At 39.3% G+C, this 19,778-nt stretch overlaps 1 protein-coding gene across 1 annotated transcript in view; it reads right to left on the bottom strand.

Annotated features, from left to right (window-relative positions):
* The window catches only part of SERPINI1 (serpin family I member 1), an 81,330-nt gene that overhangs the window by 12,637 nt on the left and 48,915 nt on the right, over positions 1-19,778 (bottom strand). Inside the window, exons 2-6 of the mRNA XM_004598606.4 lie at positions 11,875-12,136; positions 10,652-10,882; positions 9,750-9,944; positions 7,285-7,489; positions 732-829 (exon numbers count right to left, since the gene is read on the bottom strand). Coding sequence (XP_004598663.2) covers positions 732-829; positions 7,285-7,489; positions 9,750-9,944; positions 10,652-10,882; positions 11,875-12,118 — 973 coding nt within the window. The 5' untranslated portion in view covers positions 12,119-12,136. The remainder of the gene's footprint in view (positions 1-731; positions 830-7,284; positions 7,490-9,749; positions 9,945-10,651; positions 10,883-11,874; positions 12,137-19,778) is intronic.

Raw genomic sequence — 19,778 nt, 5'->3', positions numbered from 1 at the left:
TTAACCTATAATGTATGTAAGTATACAGTCTGATTTTTCAAAATACGTATATAACATGTGCTCATTATCCCATGTGAGATGTGAGTGCTGGTTTGTGCTGGTTTGTGTTCCAGCTGCTCCACTTCTCATCCAGCTCCCTGTTACAGCCTGGGAAAGCAGCAGAAGACGGCCTTAGGCCTTTGGACCTTGCACCCACATGGGAGACCAGGAAGGAGCTCCTGGATCCTGGCTTAAAATTGGATGGGCTCAGCTCTGGCCATTGTAGCCACTTGTGGAGTGAATCAGTAGATGGAAGATCTTTCTCTGTCTCTCCTTCTCTCTATAAATCTGACTTTCCAATGGAAAAAAATCTTTAAAAAAGTGTTTAGTTCTCATAGCAGGCACTTCTTTATCTTTTCTTTTTTCTTTTCCTTATGATATCACAACAGCACATCTTGGCATATTCAACACATGTATTATTCTCTGAGATATAATGTCAGATTGAAGAGCTCAGTGATGTAAAAAATACTCCGAATATAATCTAATCTCAAAAAATAAGGAATGGATCAGAAAACATAAACCAAATGTTAGGACTCATTTATAATTTGGCTTATAGAAGTAAAATCCATTTTTGTTGATTCATGTGAAAATTAGTAAAAATCAGAACTTTGTAGTAAATAGGAAACGAGACATTATCCTTTTAAGAAGATTTTATGGAATGCAGTCTTTTAAATTTGGTTGGTGTTTCTTACCAGACAGAGACGTCAAATTTGCATTTTTGATGAAAACTTCAGTTATCCCAAGAGCTTTCAAAATGTCCTTCATATCAACCCCTTGTTCCACTGTGAACCTAAGAGAAGAGACAGGAGGAAAGGTTTTATCTACTGCAGCCTGTTCCTGAGACGGCCACAAAATGTTAGATATTGGTTTCTAGAAATAGCAAGATATGTTAGACCTGGCCTTTGATTTCAAGGAGTGTTTGGTTGTGATGTAAAAATGTGAGACATTGGGTCTGCTCTGGTAGCCCAGAGGCTAAAGTCCTTGCCCTGCACGTGCCAGGATCCCATACTGGCCCCAGTTTGTGTCCCAGCTGCTCCAGTCCCTTCCACCTCCCTGCTGGTGGCCTGGAAAAGCAGTCAAGAATGGCCCAGTGCCTTGGGACCCTGCACCGACTTGGAAGACCCAGAAGTTCCTGGCTCTTGGCTTTGGATGGGCTCAGCTCTGGTCATTGCGATCACTGGGCAGTGAACCAGCAGAAAAAGATCTTCCTCTTTGTCTCTCCTCATCTCTGTATATCTGACTTTTCAATTTAAAAAATTAATACTTTTTTTAAAAGTGAGACATCAGGGGCTGGTGTGGTAGCATACAGAGCACGCTAATCCTCCCCCTGCGCCACCAACATCTCATATGAGTGCTGTTTTGAGTCCCAGCTGTGGTGTTTCTGATCTAGCTCCCTGCTGAGGGCGTGGGAAAGCAAGGGAGGGCGACTCGAGGCTGTCTGCTTCTGCTCCCATCATGGGAGAATCAGAAGAAGCCCCTGGCCCCCAGCTTCTGCTTATTATACCCATTGTGGAAAAGAGCCCGCGGGTGAAAGATATCTCTCCCTCTGTTCTGTCTGTGAGTCTGCCTTTCAGATAAAAATAAATACTAAATTTCTTGTAAAAAATATTTTGACACCAAAGAAAATGACATAAAAGGATTTAAATTTTCAAGCAGGAAAATACATGGTGTATACACAAAGCCATAATATATGACAGAACAAATGATTTTTTATATCAAACTCATTATATTAGTATGATGTAAAGTTGTAAATGAGTAGCTTTCAAACCCTGTGCCTTACTAAGGAACATGTTTGATCTTCTCATCTGGCAATGACTAATCATACAGTTATGCAGTGTATTTCATAATACTGTTCACCCCCTCCTCTTTTATGGACAAGGTTAACTAATAACCAAGTTCTGCTTTACCATAAATACATTCAGGGGTCAACTTTGCACAACCTGGAAAAAGAGGACACAAAATCTACTGCCTTAAAAATGATGATATATTAAAAATATGCCATCATGTAGTAACACCTTATAGCAATGTCAAGCCTCTTTTTACAATATCATCACAGAAGAACCCTGAATCAATGAAAACGTGTTAAACACTACACCTTATAAGCTGAGTGCTTTCACAATGACAGTAGATTATGCTAAGTGAAAGAGAAGCAAGTCTTCAGGCTTTTTGTCTTGATAGTCTTTATAACTTATGAATAAATATGCATGAGTTTCTTAAGAAGAAAACATTTTAAAATGTAGTAACAAGGAGCATTAACAAAATGCTGAGATGAGAAAATGACTATTGCAGACAGCCTCCCTGATCCACCACATGAAAGAATCGCATCACCTATCTATCTACTGAACAACACGGGCCAACTGACCTGACTATAACAAGTGCATTTTTAACAAGCAAAGGTTAATTTTAGAAGGGTGAAAACAATTAGATTGATGCAAATATTTCCCTTTTCCTAAGAGATACTTGCCTGATTAATGCAGAATATAGATGTTTTAGGCCATCGGTGTCCCTAGCAGGGCTCTCTGTGTCACTCAGTGATAACACAATACCACCTCTGGCACTCACTTTAAGATGGAGAAGGAGATGATGCTGAAAAGAAGCCATGGGCACCAGGAGGAATGATGACACAGAAACGCCGGAGCAGGCCCGTTTATGGCGGAATGTGAACAAAGCCCAGGTGTGCGTAGGACTGAATTTGGACTATCTTTTCTCCTTTAACTTACAGTTAACATTGTGTAATTCATTTTCTGCCAAAAGCATTGATTCTGAAAGCAGAATTGTTCTACAATTCACACTTCAATAAGGGAAAAGAGCAGGAAAAGTTAAAGGATGTCCCAACAGATACATCTGATGAGTTCAGGGGTATGTGTGGATTTATCATTATTTATTTATCTATTTATAAACAATCAACACCTTTATGAGGATTAATGTGTATCAGGAATTGTTTCAAAATGATACAAATAGATGATTAAGTATCCCCACTGTCTTTTGAGTAGAAAGTATTAGAATCTTTGGATAATAAAGGAAAGTGAGAGGCACAAAGATAACATAAAGTAACTGAGATTAGAGAGCTGACAAATGGCAGAGCTAGGAGAGGAATCCATGAGAAACAGCCAGTGAAGGCAAACAGCCCTAGAGGATTCTTTAACTTTCTGAAAGCACCTTATTTTGCATGTTTTTGGCTAGCTAGTTCTCTGGGGATGAGTAAATGCGGGCAGCTCCCTAACTTCAGACTTCTTTGTTTTTATTTACTTTATCCATTTGAAAGGCAGAGAGAGGCGGTGAGGCAGAGGGACAAAATGTCCCATCTGATGTTTCACTGCCCAAATGCCTGAAGCATCTGGAACTGGGACAAGACAAGGCTAGGAGTGGAAAATTCAGTTCTTTTATTTTTTAATTGCATAAGTTTTATTTTTGATCATTTTTACACATTTGATTAGGGTGCAAAGGGTCAAGAGCTGGAGGACAGTGGGTGAGACCATTGTTTTGGCATTCTCTTGTTTCCCTCCTGCATCTGGGGGCGTCTTGGTCTCCCACTTGGGTGGCAGAAATGCCAGCACTCACGCATCGCTGGCTCTCATAGGACGTGCGACATCCAGAAGCTGTACTGGGAGTCAAGCAAGGCTCTCCAGATACGGAAAGCATGCATTCTACATCCTAGCTTAACGCTGCTTCAAAAACCTCCCTAAAACTCCTTACTTTCCGGGCCTCAGGTTTGACTTCTAGAAAATTGCCATGGTAATACTTATCTCAAAACATCGTTGGAAAGATTTCATAAGGCTTGTTAAAATCAGAATTCACGTGCCAGCATGTACACTGGAGCAGATGCTGCCGATATTACTAATTACAGTCGAGCTACATATGTCACATTATTGTAGATGTCAAAAGGTGTATTTGTATTTTGTCATAACCAGAGTAATTTGGTTAAATATCTGTTTTAGTTTTTGCTACCTTAACTGCACATTAGTCAAGTATGTAATCCAGTTCACTTTAATACTTACAGCATCTGTCACAGTAAAAGTGACAGAAGTTGAAGTGAAATGAAATCTAGTCATTTGTAACATTCTTCCGTCTAAAGGTGAGGACAGGATATAATCCTCTCTGTCTACACTTGGTCTTTTTTCTTCATCAGACCATCGCAAAATAGCTATTACTCAACTATTCTTTATTTTTGATATTGACTAATATTAAGATGAACAGTAACAATCAACTCTCACATAGAAGATAATCATTTTTGTAGAAATCATTTATATTTTTTAACAAATCCCCCTGGCTTATCATTTGTTTTATAAACATTGCACTAAAATGTTTTATTAATAGAAAACTATTTCAAAATAACAGAATGGCTTCTTGTTATGCAATGAAGAACCACTCCACATACTTTAAAGTTTCCTGATCACAAATGACAAATCTGAGACACAAAAATGAGAGTGGAAAGATACTACAGGAAGGTACGCTTGCATTCCAAGTTTAAGATATGTGATGTTGATTTTAGAAAAACATTTCCCATACCTAAACTCTGTCAGCAAACACTGAAGAAGAATATGTAACAAAAAGGATACAATTCAGCAGAGTCAGATCCTATTCCGAGAAAACCATGAAGAAAGCTACCCAATGGAACACAGAAGAAATACTAAGACATCAAATGTACACTGAACAAATACTGTGATGATAGGCAAGGATTATTTCTTGATTACTCTATGCTAAGGAGTATTTTACCTAGTGTTTTTATGCATATTTTATATAACAGATGAGTTGTTTTTGTTACCATGGATAAACTGGAAAAAGACTTGGCAATTTAAGTAATCCTGGAATACAGGCATTTGAAAAGTTTGTACCTTTGCTAACACTGGGTGACATAAGTCATTACCTTCATGCAGCATGCAGTGGATCCTAACATTGTAAAATGCAGAGGGTGAATAGTGGTCCACTGATTCTTATAATGTATTTTAAACCAGTTAATCTGCTAGAAAGAAAAGACAAGCCTTATCTGGCTTCTCAGCCTCCCTGTTTTATGCATTAGCCATGCAGAGGGACAATTTATAAAACTCCTGAAGAAATGCATAGATGGTAATTAGCTGTGCCTCGTTTAGTCACAGGCATTAATATGAGCAAGTGAGCTAAATTATTCCATAATTGAAGAGTATCTCTTAGAAAATGAAAATTTAATTTTCTTTTGCTGCCACATTCACTTTCTCAGTGGACAGGACCTGGAGGCCACATTTTCTAGTGAGTATGGTTGAATTAGAAGATGTGATGCTTATTAAACATTCATTTAGAATTCAGCTAAAATCCTCCCCCATAGCTACACCCTCACAGAGTGGGAGCATCTGTAGTCATGCCTTTAACTCATGGACAGTGCACTGAGTTAGTCACATTGCCAAAGGAATCCACTATAAAATGCAAGAGAAATGCAAAATTAATGATAGAAAACAGTTATTGGACTAAATGAACTGCTTCACAAGTTTAGACCTGATTCAAAAGATAATTTACATTTGATTATTATCATCCAAAATTAAGTTGTCCCTTAGAGTTGAAGGCAGATTGTTTATATATGTGTATAGATATAGATATGGATATAGATATATGAGAAACATGTGAAAGCCAACTATTACTCAGATCCTTAGGTCTTCAGCGATTGCCTCCTTGAGAACAGACTTAGTCGAATCATTCTTCATAAACATATTTCATGCAAAGATTTGCATGTAAAATATCTTAGTAAAAAAGAAAACAGTAATCTGAGCTGAGTACTGTGATTTTTATACGCAGACTGAAAAAATATGACTTTATATTTGCATGATTACATATGAGCATAACATATAACAATGCTATTTATAATACACTGCTGTTGTCTAGTGACTATACTACATAGTATAGAATGATATATTCTGAATGTACAACAGCATTATTTTCTAAACAAAAATACCTACAGTTCCAAACAGATATCCATCATTAGCATACACAATCTATGAGTCCAGTTTTTGGAAAAACCTTAATTTTGTGATTTAATTTTAGATGACAATGCCTAAAATTAGAATAAATACAATAAGTTTATAAGTTTTATAACTCAACTTCATTATCAATGTATTATTCCTTTGAGTATTCATAGTAATTATATTTCAACAATTTTCTTTATTGGGACTGTATATGTGTGTGTGTCTGTTCACATAGAAAAATACATGCATCTATTTCTTGATAAGCAAATTACACATATGTTTACAAACATGCTGTGCTTCCTATTTGCTGTTACCTGTGGGTCTCCTCTTCAACTCCAAGGTAAACAAGAACAGAACAAATTCCTTGAATTGGATTGCATTTGGAACACAGTTACCATGTCCTGTTATAGGGGAGAGAACTAGCTCTGTTGTAGAAGAACTCATAGAAGAAAAATGAGACCCAACAAAACTAAGGTGATTGGCTAGTGCAGTAGGTTTGAACAGAGCGTGTGTTACATCACAGTGAGGGCCAACTGCTCCATCAGACATGTGACCCAAGAGTGACGGCCAACTGCTCCATCAGACAGTTCAAAGAAGTTCTTCCTGTAAGAACTTGTGCAAAGTTGCATTCTAGCAGCACAAAAAGGACATTTGGCAAAGAAATGTGACCAAGGCATTGTAGGCCAATGCAACAGCGTAAGTGGAAATGGAGAAGCATGAAAACAACATTGTGTATGTGGCATAATCGCATGCACACAAACAGAACATGCTACAAAAAGTGTGATATGATGAGTGGCTAGGGAAGAGGACAGCAACCAGGACATTTGAAGTTTTGAATGGATTTTATTCTTTCAGATGCAGGGAGGATTTAGAGCAGGATCCATCCTTTCTGCTCATGTATGCTTGAATTTAAGCACTGAACAGAGTAGCTACCTGGCAGTTCTCCCAACAACATCAAGGATAGTTTTATCTCCAGCTACCATCAACTGTACATATTAACAAAACACACAGCATAGGCAATGCACATACTATGCACAGACAATCAAGGAACATCCTACTAAAACAAGACTAACTGCACTGAATCACATCTGAAACTAGGTCTCTGTAAATAGTACTGGATGAATCAACAGATGCCTGTGTGTTTCTGGGCAGGACCTTGTAGAGAGGAAGGAATACTACAAAAGTGCACATATACGAAGACAGGGCAGAGAAAGATACTAACACAAGACTCAAAACGCAAAAGCGGTTCCTCTGGTCGGGCATTCGCCGACAGCCCATGCTCGGGCTGTGGGAGGGGCTCGGGACCTCTCACCTGGGCAGATAGACTTCCACTTTTTGCTTCTTCACGGAGTTTGCCCATTCATCAATGAGCTGTGCTTTGACCAATGGCTCCAAAGTGGCCAGTGGAACTTCCTGCCTGGACAGCACCAACATCATGCTTATCTCGTCTCCCTCATATGGTATTTCAAGGACTTGGTAGATACCACCAGCTTCATTGGAGCCATCACTGAATTCCCCTAAAAGAAAAGAAACACCGTGAAATGAAATGCCAAAGCTTTTAAAACAGATTTAAATTTGCTAACAATTCCTTTTTTCTAAAATAGTGAACAGAATGGAGAAAGTTCAGGCATCCAAGAAAAAGAGGGTTTATTTGAAAGCAGGCTCTGAAATGCAAATGAATTCTCAGCACCGCACACTTTATTTTATTTTAGAATCCCTGGAATTATTTCACATTTGCACTAGGCTGTTTTCTGGACTTACTTTTTATTTTCAAAGGAGATAATCCAATATATTTACAGGATATTATTAGAAACAATGAAAAGTCCTGTTTAGAAAAATAAAATGTTATCTGCAAGTTGGATGTCACCAATGCTGTTAACAACACTCACCTGATTTCTAAGAAGAAAGTAATTTAATTTTGTCAAACCTGGTTTGCTGTGATCACCACCACAAGTTTTGAGGCCCAAGTTGCACATCCAAGATGAAATCTAGATCTTGTACAACATGTGGTATATATGATCATTAGGATGTCCAAATTGAGTAATTAGATAAACTAAGTAACTGGGTTTATGATATATAAATGTGAACAAATTAACTAGGCTTGTTTTCTCAAAAATACATCTTAAGGACTGGCTCAGTGGTATAAGGGGAGAGCCAACACCTGGAATGCTGGCATCCTATATGGCTGCTGGTTCCCGTCCTGGCTTTTGATCCAGCTCCCTGATGAAGTGCCTGAGAAAGCAGTGGGAGAAGGCCTGCATGCCAAAACCCTGCCACCCATGTGGGACACCCAGATGAAGTGCCTGACTATTGGCTTCAGCCTCCAAGAGTCCAGTCCACTGCGGCCATCCGAGGAGTCCACAAGTGGACAGAAAGTCTCTCTCCCTCTTTTTCTTGATCCCTCTCTCTCTCTCTGTAACTCTTCTCAACAAATAGATATTTAAAAAAAACTTCAAAATTGTTCTGTCATTAATTTAAAATTTATCAATTTTAAAAGTAAGTGTAATATTTTATTAGAAATATTTTCCTATGGCCAATCTAGGTTCTTAAGACATCAAATTAAACATTTGGTTTGAATATGGATGGGTACTCTACGGCCATACCACCCTGAACGCACCCGATCTCATCTGAATATGGATGGGTATTCTTTCTCATCTTTATTGCTGACTTGATCAGCTGTGATTATAATCTTATTTAATATTACAACATGCTTGGCTTAAAATTACATCTTCTTGTGACAACAAAGACTACATTTCATTATAGTGTTTAGGAAGGGCTAATACCCTTAACTTCTGAAGAAATGAAGGAAAATCTTTGAAAATAATTCCAAGGATATTGATTTGTGTAACAAATACAGGCTCAAAATAAATGGAAGTATAATTGCACAATTATGCTTGCTTATATATTCAAGGGTACTTCAGAAAGTTTATGGAACATTGAACTAAATCCAAGCTTAGCTCACTGTATTGTGGAGTGGCATAGCAGTTTCAGCCATTGCAAACAGCTCTGGCTTTTTCAATTGGAATGTTAGTTTGAGTCCTGGGTAATTTAACTGTGATGGAGCTCCCTGGGAAGGCCATAAAAGACAACCCAAGCACTTGGGTCTTTGCTACCCATCCGGAAGATCCTGATGCAGTGCCTGGCCCATACTTGACTGCTGTGGCCATTTGGGAAGTGAATCAGTGTATCAAAAATCTCTCTTCATCTCTTCCCTCAACCTGTCATTTAAATAAATAAATCTTTAAAACAAAAAGTAGTTTATTTTGGCATACAAAAAAGTTAAAATCTAAGCATAGTTTAATCATAGTATGCACCTTCCATGAACTTTCTGGAAGCCCCTGTGCACACGTCTGAGATATTTTAAAGCAGAAAGAAAATGCCTTTGGGAAGAATACTATAATCCAAAAACACAGTAAGAAACGCAAATCAAGTGATTGGTACAACATTCGGTCCACTGAGAATGGCCCTAAGGCCAGTGATGTTTTTCTTGTTGTTAAATCAGAATATTCTTGTAAAATGTTAGGTATTTTCAAGTGAATAAATCCATGCTTCAGTGGGTGGTTAATTTTATAAACTGAAGAAACATATCAGCAAACTATCAATTCATAAAATATCAATTCAAGATCTGATCACAGGCTTTTCAAATTAGAGCAAGGGAAGTGGAATTATGACACAAATTCAACTGACAAGCAGTTTGAGCAATCAACAATCTGTGTTGTTTTCCGAGAAATGTGCTCATATGCTGCAAAAGGAGAATTGAATGTCAGCGTGCCTTACCATAATAAAATTCTCCTTGTTGATACATCATTGGGATTTGGACTTCAGTTTCATCATCTTTTGTGAAGGAGAAGGTTCTAGTATTTTCAGGTCTGAACTGTGATTTCCAGTTGCCCTTGAAATAGACAGCATTGATGAGGGCCAGATGAGTCCCAGCATCAAAATCTCTCGGGGATACCAAGTCTTTCAACAAATCTATTTACATACACAAAAAAGATGAACAGATTAAAAAACTGGAAGGTGAAAAAAAAATCAAGATCGCTAATCCTCCACTGATCAAACGGCTCAGAAAAACTAAACACAAGCTTAGCTACAAAAAGAAAAAGCATCTTACTTTCAAAGGAAGCACACACACACAAACACACACATACACACTACTAAAAATAGTGCATTCTTTCTAACTCTTCTCCATTTTAACATGGGATTCTTTCATTTTGAAGTGATTCCTATATAATCTTTATGTTACTAATCAAGTTCTTTGTTTCGGAAGCCAACAAACATTTTTAAATTCTGATCTAGCTCTCTTGTTCTATTTTGATTATTTTCTGTTAAAAAGAGCCAAAACCTGCCATTCTGTCTAGAAACTAACTCATTAAATAGTTGGCTCAAGCATAACTCCATATAGTAGAGGACATTACCACGCAGTGGAGACTCATTAATCAGGGAGTACACATTTCAGATTGTCATGGCCAAAAATCTGCAGATGAGAATAGATATAACTTCTTCTCTTAAATGTTCATCCATAAATAATGTTTTTAATAATAGACCATAGCCAATACAAAATAATTATTTATGTACCAAACTGAATGCTATTTGGCGCAAAGAAAGTGAAGGGACCCGCTCTTTCAGCATCAGAGTTTAAAACCAAGCTGTAAGAGAAAGCAAGGCAAGCAATGACTCACTATTGGTGTTATTCTCCACCCATCTATTGATGTGGTTGGCTGCAGCTATATTTTGACTAAAGTCCACATGATTCACTTCTGCATTAAAGTACTTTTTCAACATTTGCAAAAACTCATCATTGATATAAAATCCATTTTGCACAAAGAGGGAATTGGCAATTTTCATCATATACTGGCTCTCTTCAGCAGTGGCCATGTCAGAAAAATCCTTCAAGAAGGAAAATTCTTCACCTGCAAGATGAAATAGGATACTTATCAATGGAACGAGCCCGGTGAGAGACGAAGCAGTGCAGGAGTGATGAACCTGGCAACGGACGTTAACAGAACAGGGCCTGGAGAATGACTCCAGGCTCACTGTTTACATCACAGCGTCAAGACAGTTTTTATTTGCACTGCAACCAGATGCTCACATTAACAACTTTGCACCTTATTATTACCTGCATGACTGGTTTCTGCAAAACAAATATTTTAAAAGTTGTTTTCTTTCAAAATATTCAGATTACTTTCATTATTATTTTGTAATTATCAGGAAGAACTTACTTTAATTATGTAGCAAAAAACTTCTTTAATGAAAAAGGTATTTCATTACATTTTACTGTCATTAGATTTGAAAACTCTTGTAACTAGAAAACTTGTTAGAAATTGTTTTAGTTCTTAACTTTTAAATGAATTAATTCTACATTAGAAACATGAATAAAGTATACAAAACTTCAAACTTATTACAACGTTCTTGGCTACAGAGTTGCCTTCCAATTGTAACTTTTATAATAACAAGCCATTTAAAAAATGCATGAATCCTATTTAAACAATGATGATACATTTGGCTTTAAGTCAAAATGTCTGATATTCCTGGCGAGCCGTATTATCATTTTATAGCGTGCAAACAGCGCAATTTTTCTTTCATTTCTGTAATAACTGATGTGTACTCTTCCCCCTCAATATTAGGAGAGTCAGGATCATGTCTCTTCCTGTTTATCACAGTGTGGCTTATTCAAGCAATGATAATTTTTAAAAGATATGATTCTCTTAGATGTATTGTGCCATACATGGATCTAGGAATCAACATCTTTTCTTAATTTCTAATCTTTCTCCTTGTGACACTGTATCTCAAAGAGATTATTTCCAATTCTTTGTAACTATTGCTGCCCCTGGCATAAGAAAACACAGCTGAGTTCAAAGTTAAAGTCATACTGTTTTGAGCTGTCAAACCTAACCGCACTAACCATTGTTTAGACCCTCGTATCCCATGGAATGGCGGATCTCTCTGAGGGTAGACCCCTGGGCCCCGAGTTCCATCATGCCCACTGCGAGGGCAATGCTCAGTGGGGAAAAGAGGATATTTTCATCTTCTGCAGTGGCTCGAAGGTGGTTGTACATATTCACCGACAGCTCGGCAATGCTCTCATCAGGGAAGGCAGCCTCTATAGCCACGCTCTGCAGAACCAGCAAGAGTCCAAGGACAGCCATGCTGCTACAGTTTCAAGACTGGAAAACAAACATTTATAAATGGATTGTTCATTATTTCAGAGGAATAGAGTGAAAGGTAAAAATATAAAGAATTATATCTTGATAAAGTTGTAAGGCGAGCTAAAGATTCACAAACATGGCGCTTGCAATGAAACATTCATTAAACGGTATACCGAAAGGTGCTGGTTTTAAAAAGCCAATCAATAACCAAATGAACAAATGACACTGGAAATTTCTGAGGATTAATTCTGAAATAAGATTGCTCCTACCTTCACGAGATGCCAACTATGCAGAGACATGTATAACCAGTGCGTATCACTCATGGCTGCTGAGGCACATTGATTAGTTTGTCACAGCCTTGATCCATACATTTTGATCATGATTCAGAACCAACTTACTCTAGATTCCATGAAACCATGTAGGTACAAGCCCATCATGATGAAAATGAAATTTACTAAAAGCAAGCATCTGGCAACACCGCATTGCCAGTTTACTGCATTTTTATAGAATGAATGCACCTTCCAGTTTGGTCAAGGACTCGTCAGAAGAGATCGGACACACCAGCCTTAAGTCCCAATTAACTCAGCACACAGTGCACAGTCCATGGACATGGCAGCCAGAGAAGGAGTGGACACAGCATAGGCCATGGACACCACAGCCCAGAGAAGGAGCAGACACGGCACAGTCCACGGACACGGCAGCCACAGAAGAAGTGAGCAGAGCAGAGCCTTGTACATGCTCATTCCTGGCAATGCTGCTCTGCCTGTGACCAGCAGCCGGCAGGAGCAAGCCGCCTACGCCTGATGGGAATGAAGCTGAATTCTTGCCATCACACTGTCCTGTTATTCTAAGACTTTTGTCATCACACCAAAGGACACTAACAAGAGGGTAAATGAATGTCTCTAAAAACTCAGGCTTGTCTGGTACTTGAACCAAAGGACGAAGGGACTTAGGGCCACACTTTTCCAAGGAAGGAGGAAATAACATCAGCGTCCAAACATCTTTGAAAGCTGTTTTTGCCTCTTGTCTTTCAGACACTCCAGGACCCCGCTGCACACGCTGGGGACAATACTGCCTCTTTTTATGGTCCCATTCTGTCGTCACAGTCAACTGGAGGGCTCAACTCTGTATTCAAACAATTAAATCACTTGCTCACTCTTGATTTTTTAAAAAAAAATGTATCATTAAAATCACATGTAAAATGATATTGAGCAAACACATTTGGAAAATTGTGTTTTAATTAGGAATGCACATTAACAGTCTCCATTACTCAATTAGCAGAGTGCGTACACATTTAACTGAAGAGCAGCATGTTTCCAAAAGGCTTTCTACACACAAAAAAACTTAATGAATCCTTTAATATCTGTAATTCCAATTCCAGAAAACTGCCTGAAGACATCTTCTAAACTCATTCCCATTTTCAGGTTAGGAGCGTTGTTCTTCTCCTTGTCTGAAAAGTTGCAGGCTCTCCCTGTCAACCTCCCACCCCTGCATTCGGGTTACTGGGATTGTCGCCCGCTTTGGATGGTGTCACTCGGCTTCTGTGTAAACACGGACTCCCACCAAGCACTCACTGCTCAAGTGCTGGCTGATGCTGGGCAACAGAGTATAGCGCTACAGGGCAGCTCTGGTATTCCCGCTGCAATGGGACAGAAGCCAGGGGCAAGAACACAGCTGCCATGCCAGCCTGCCAAGTCCAGCTGCAGCATTCTTGCTTCAGACAACCCAGGGCAAGGCGGCTGTGGGGCTATATTCTCTGTAGATTCATGTCTTCCTTCAACTTGAGGAGAATATAAGATTCATACAGCAGTTAATATATAAACTGTAATACTGTTTCATGGAATGTATATCCAAAAACCCATGATCTTAACCTTTACACCATAATGTTCGGGATGCTATCTTTCTAGTGCTCTGTCTCTGCCACTATTTATGTAGTAATTTGAAAGATAGAGGGAGAGAGTAAGGATGAAAGACAGGAAAGTAAGGAAAGATAAAATTGTGTCTGCTGCTTCACTGCCCAACTGTGCCAGGCCAAAGCCAGAGCCACAGATTTCCACTCGGGTCACTTGGGTGTGGCAGAGTGGAATTCCACTCGGGTCTCTTGGGTGTGGCAGAGTGAATTCCACTCGGATCTCTTGGGTGTGGCAGAGTGGAATTCCACTCGGGCCTCTTGGGTGTGGCAGAGGCTGAGTCACTTAGGCCATCTTGTACTGTTTTCCCAAGGCACATCAGCAGGGAGCGTCCTTGGGAATGGAGTGGTCAGCGTCCACACATATCCTCCTCTAGGGGAGGCAGGCAGCACCTTAACACACTGTGTCGCGACACTGCGCATCTTAACTTCTATGCTGTAGACCCAACCTGGCCCTCACTGCTGATATATAATGCTAGCCAGTTTAAGACTAAGAACTTAAATTGCATTTATAGTAGGCATGTCTGTTGGTCAATAACACAGCTACTTGGAAACCATTGCATTTAGTGTATGAAGATTTTAGGATAAAAAGCAATTTTATTTATACAAGGCAGAAACCAATTTATTGCCAACCAATAAGCATTTCAGAATATAAAATCAAGCCTATACAGTACACAAGTGAATTTACCATGAGACTGCATTAGTAATGGCTAACACTGGCTAGTATATTAAAAGATTATCATTTTTAAACTGCTCTGTAAATAGAAACTGTATTGCCACTTTTTATGCATAGAAGTGCATCTTCTGAGACATGAAGAACTTGCTCAAGGTTGTAAGGGAGGTCCTAGAGCCACATGGATCCAAAGACATGTGTAAAGGGACTTAACTAGTAAGTTGTTTCTCCAATCCTTGGGTCACTGGGAAGACATGACTTTAAGAGCAAAGACTTGGACTGATAACACCAGTGTGAACTTAAGCAAGTCACATACATTCTCTCCGCGTGCACTCTTCCTCATTTGTGTAATGAAGCTAAGTCCTAATCCTAACCCACAGAATCATGAGAAAGAATGATAGTGGGACACTCATTATAGACCACTAGTTTACTCTTGGAAGTCATTATTGTGAGAAACCAGGTTTTCTGGCTTTGTGTGTGTGCTATCAAACAAGAATATGCAGTGTTAACATGAGTACTTCATCATTCCCATTGCTTTACCTAATGCAGCGCCATTATCCATTCATCTAGCCAAGACATGAAAAAAGATATATTCAGACTGTTATCCTCAAAGAATTCCCATCACTGTGCAAGAATGAACAGCTGCACTAAGTGGCCTTTAACATCTTTTTTTTTTTTAAGAAAAGAGAGCCATTTAAATTTAAAGAGGACATACCATTTCTGTCCAAAAGAATTCATATACTGGCTCGCATGTTCACTATCTGCTTAGCAGTGTCTGGATCCGTGGCAGGTGGTCAGGATGCAGAAAGAGGAAGTGTTTGATGGAACTGCTGGTCTGCAGGTTTCATTTTCTGTGAGAAACTGAGCTGTCAAGCCATGAATGCATCCTCAGCCTGTAGAGACTCCTGGAAAGAGCACTCCATCTATTTTGGGAGAGAGTTCATCCAGGGAAGGGAAGTGAGCAGCAGGCTGCTGGGTACATAATGTGCCAAGAAATTAGGAGCCGTGTGCTTGAGAATGGTGAGCGCTGATCATGCTAGGAAACTGAACTCATCCACAGCTAAGTAATACTTTCTGTTTTCTGGAAGACAGACAAAATTTCTTTTGCTATGCTGGTCCAGCCTTTCTGACCCTCCCTCCCCTGGACCTGAAGCCTTGTATCTGTGCCTTAGCTGCAGCTGATGGTGCAGCCTCAGTGATTTTTCTTTATTCCTCTTATTTTATTATTATTATTTTTTACTGGCAGTGGGGTGCAGACTGCAGGGAGGTATAGTGGTTCATTTCCTTTCCCTGCTTTACCTATTGAGTATTGCTGTTTTCCATACATCTAGTCCTGGCTCTCCTTTCTTCCAAAACACTCCTAATGCCTGCTTACAAATGCTCAAAAGAGAAGTAGTTCAATTATTCTCCCTATCCAGTATTTTTCTAGATATTTATTCATTTTTATTTGAAAGGCAGATTTGCAGAGAGAAGTAAAGACAAAGAAAAAGAAGTCTTCCATCCACTGTTTTACTCTGCAAATGGCTGCAACAGCAGGAGCTAAGCGCATCTGAAGCCAGGAGCTTCCTCTGGGTCTCCCACAGGAGTGTAGGGGTCTCAGGACTTGAGCCACCCTTTTTTGCCTCCCCAGTCTGTTAGCAGAGAGCTGGATCAGAAATAGAGCAGCCAGGATGAGAACCCATGTCCATGTGGATTGCTAGCGCCTCAGGCAGAAGATTCGCTTGTTGACCACCACGCAAGCCCTTGGCTTTATTTTGTTATATTTTTAAAGATGTATTTGGGCCCAGTGTGGTAGCCTAAGGGCTAAATCCTCACCTTGCATGCACCAGGATCCCATTTGGGCACCGGTTTGTGTCCTGGATGCCCTGTTTCCCATCTGGCTCCCCACTTTGGGCCTGGAAAGGCAGTTGAGGATGTTCCAGAGCCTTGGTACCCTGCACCCCTGTGGGAGACCCAGAAGAAGCTCCTAGCTCCTGGCTTTGGATCAGCTCAGCTCTGGCCACTGTGGCCATTTGGGGACTGAATCAGCTGACAGAAGATCTTTCTGTCTTCTCCTCTCTGTATATCTGATTTTCCAATATAAATAAATAAATATATATGTATCTTTTTAAAAATGATATATTTATTTCTGCTATTTTCCCAGACCAGAAGTAGAGAGTTGTACGGGAAGTGCAGTAGCTGTGATATGAACTGGAGCCCACATGCTGGCTCAGCATGCTGCCTACCCCATCTTGACCTTCCCAGGCTCTGATACTGTGAGCCAGTAAATTTTTACTCATTATGCATTACTCAGCCTGTGGTGTTGTGGCCAGATCATGAGCCCCCAGTATCACACCTGTCTATCATCCCAAGCATGTTTCCATGGCAATGACAGCAGTTGTTAAGGACTTTGGCAAGTTTCCTCTGAGTCCCATGTCACTGCTCTCTTAAGCCCAATACATGCATGACCATAGATCTTAATGAACTCTACTATCAGTTTATGTCTATATTTGTAAAATCCCATAAGGGACCCAAAGTCCCTTCATATTGTAGACTGACGTCAAAACCCCTGGTATTGGACATAACTTTTTGCATTGGGACCCAGGGAAACTTTCTCCATTGTTCTCCTTCAGGTGTCTGCACTTGTAGGCAGATTGTCTTCTGCAGCTCCTATCTGTTTTTCTGTGAAGCAACCCCAGGCCAGGTAACACAAGATGCCACAAGATTCTGCTCCTCTTCTACCTCCTTTGCGACTATTATCTGCCTCTTCAGTTCAAATAGTACTTTCGTCTGCATCTGGGAGAAATGTTTATCGTGTTTCACCAATAGCACACATATTCCTTCCATCTTTATTGATTATGTTTTGCTTGCATCATGTCTTTGCCTAGTCTTTTTGAAGCAAAAATGAAAGTATATGCATCTTTGTACTTCTTAAGATAATAAAAATAAAAGTCTAATGCATTACACATAGAAAGTGCCAGATACTGCATGGGCACAGGCCCACGATGTTGCGTCAGAAAGAACAGCGAGCGAAGCTGCCTGAATTCTCATGGTTAATGTAATCTGAGCCCAGAAGCAGAAGCTCATTCCCACTCCTCATTTCCTTTGATGAAGTGTTCCTCATGGAGTGTGAGAACATCTTTCCAGTCTGACAAAGTGACGCTGTCACCAATGCTGGCACCATGCAATGGCCGGGCAAGTGCATCACCTTGAGCAATAGCAGGAGATGATACACAAATGGGCATGTATTAACATTCGTCTACAAAATGTCAGTGGGGCACTACTCATCATGAAAACCAATAGATGCATGGGGGATACTCTGATACACAGCATTACTTTGATGTCTACTATTCGGAAGTTATCAGAAGAAAAACAGCTCTATGCAAAGAGAACAGGGGTCTGCTGTATAACATAGTAGTGCTGTGGTGGCAGCAAAGGCACCAGTCGTGAGCATGAATGCAATACCGTTAATTCTCACATTTCTCCTCCTGGTTGCCTGTGATCAGATAGCTGGTGTGCATGTGTGGATGGAAGCGTTCAAAAAGGTCTTAGAAAGTCAAACTAAAAGTTTGGGGAAAACCATGTGGCACAGCGGATAGTTAGGCTGTCACTTGGGATGCCAACATCTCATTCTGCAGTGCCTGGTTCAAGTCCCAGCTGCTCCATTTCCAATGCAGTTTCATTCTGGGTGCCAGCAGAGGATCCCTTAAACAGCACTCAGATTGAGTGCTGAGCTCCTGGTGTCAGCCTGCCCAGCACTGGCTATGCAGACATTTGGGAGCTAACCAGTGCGTGGAGATTTCTCTCTGCCTGCCTTTCTGGCAAATTTTCAATTAAAATGGGAAATAAATTTAAAAAGAAGCAAACTGTAAAATAAAAAAAAAAAATCTTTCAAAGAAGAAAACTTTACCTTGGTGCAAAAAGTTCTAAAATCTATGTATCATTTTTATATGTACTTTACATAAACTTGAAGGCGTTTTGTATACACAGATATCAAGATTTTTGCACCAAATTAAATTTACTTTTTACTGCCATTTTCCATAAACTTGTCTACCTCTGGGTTCAGATTACACTAGCCATGAAAATTCAAGCAGTTTCCTGAATTCATGATACCATCCCACAGGCTCAGGGATATACCCACCCACCCTCATTTTTTCTCCCTCTCGCTGTTTTCCCCTATATCACTTCAATAGTATAGTCCTTCAGCAACAGTCAAAAGCCCAACATTCTGCTATTTGATTGTATCGTGACACTGTAGGTGTAGACAACTGTAGAAATTCCAGCATCCTATTGTTAAGACATACTTAACAGATTCATGGGAGACCATCTTTTATTTGGGAGTAGAGATGCGTACTGCAATGCATCTTTACATTTTGGTATGCTAGTCTCCATTGACAGTTACTCTAGATAAATATATGTACATATTTGTTTACCTTAATTTGATCTTATGATTTGCATGAAGGTTGCCCTGTGTCAGACAGAACATATGATATGCTTATCATTTGGGAATTGGCTTACTTTAATGAGCATAACATGAAGCTAATACTTCTATAAATACTTACTAAAATAGGTAGCTAAATTTTATAACAGGTGTCAGAAATCAGAAAATAGTCAACATTGTAAAAAAAGATAGTTGCTTTTTTAAAAAAAGCTTCTCTAATGGCTAGTCATAAAAAGAGACTGAGTATTCACAACTGCATCACTCTTTACTGACATAATTATAAAATGTTCTTTAAAACTGCTTCATAATTGTGAGTATTAGTAGGGGACAATGATTGAAGAAGTTCCTCTCTCTGTGAAAAAATCCATACAGAAATGCCTAAAATTAAGAACATTGTTTTGAAGTCCTTCAGTCTGCTAGTATTTAATTTTTAAATTTTGCATGCAAATAACTGTTAGTTCTTCTTATTAAAGGAATCAACATGGGGTTTCTAGAGTTTCACTTTATCAAGTCAGTATATTAAGTAGCAATAAGAAAAATAATGAAAATCATTTCTAGAATCATGTAAAAGAATGACTACTTCAACACAGAAATAAGACATTTAAAGTTTACACAGTCTGTAAGATCTATGTGGTCTTGTGAAGTTTTTTTTTTTTCA

This window comes from Ochotona princeps, chromosome 3 (assembly GCF_030435755.1).
Source record: "Ochotona princeps isolate mOchPri1 chromosome 3, mOchPri1.hap1, whole genome shotgun sequence".
Taxonomy (NCBI): domain Eukaryota; kingdom Metazoa; phylum Chordata; class Mammalia; order Lagomorpha; family Ochotonidae; genus Ochotona; species Ochotona princeps.
This window is presented reverse-complemented; position numbering and strand designations above follow the sequence as displayed.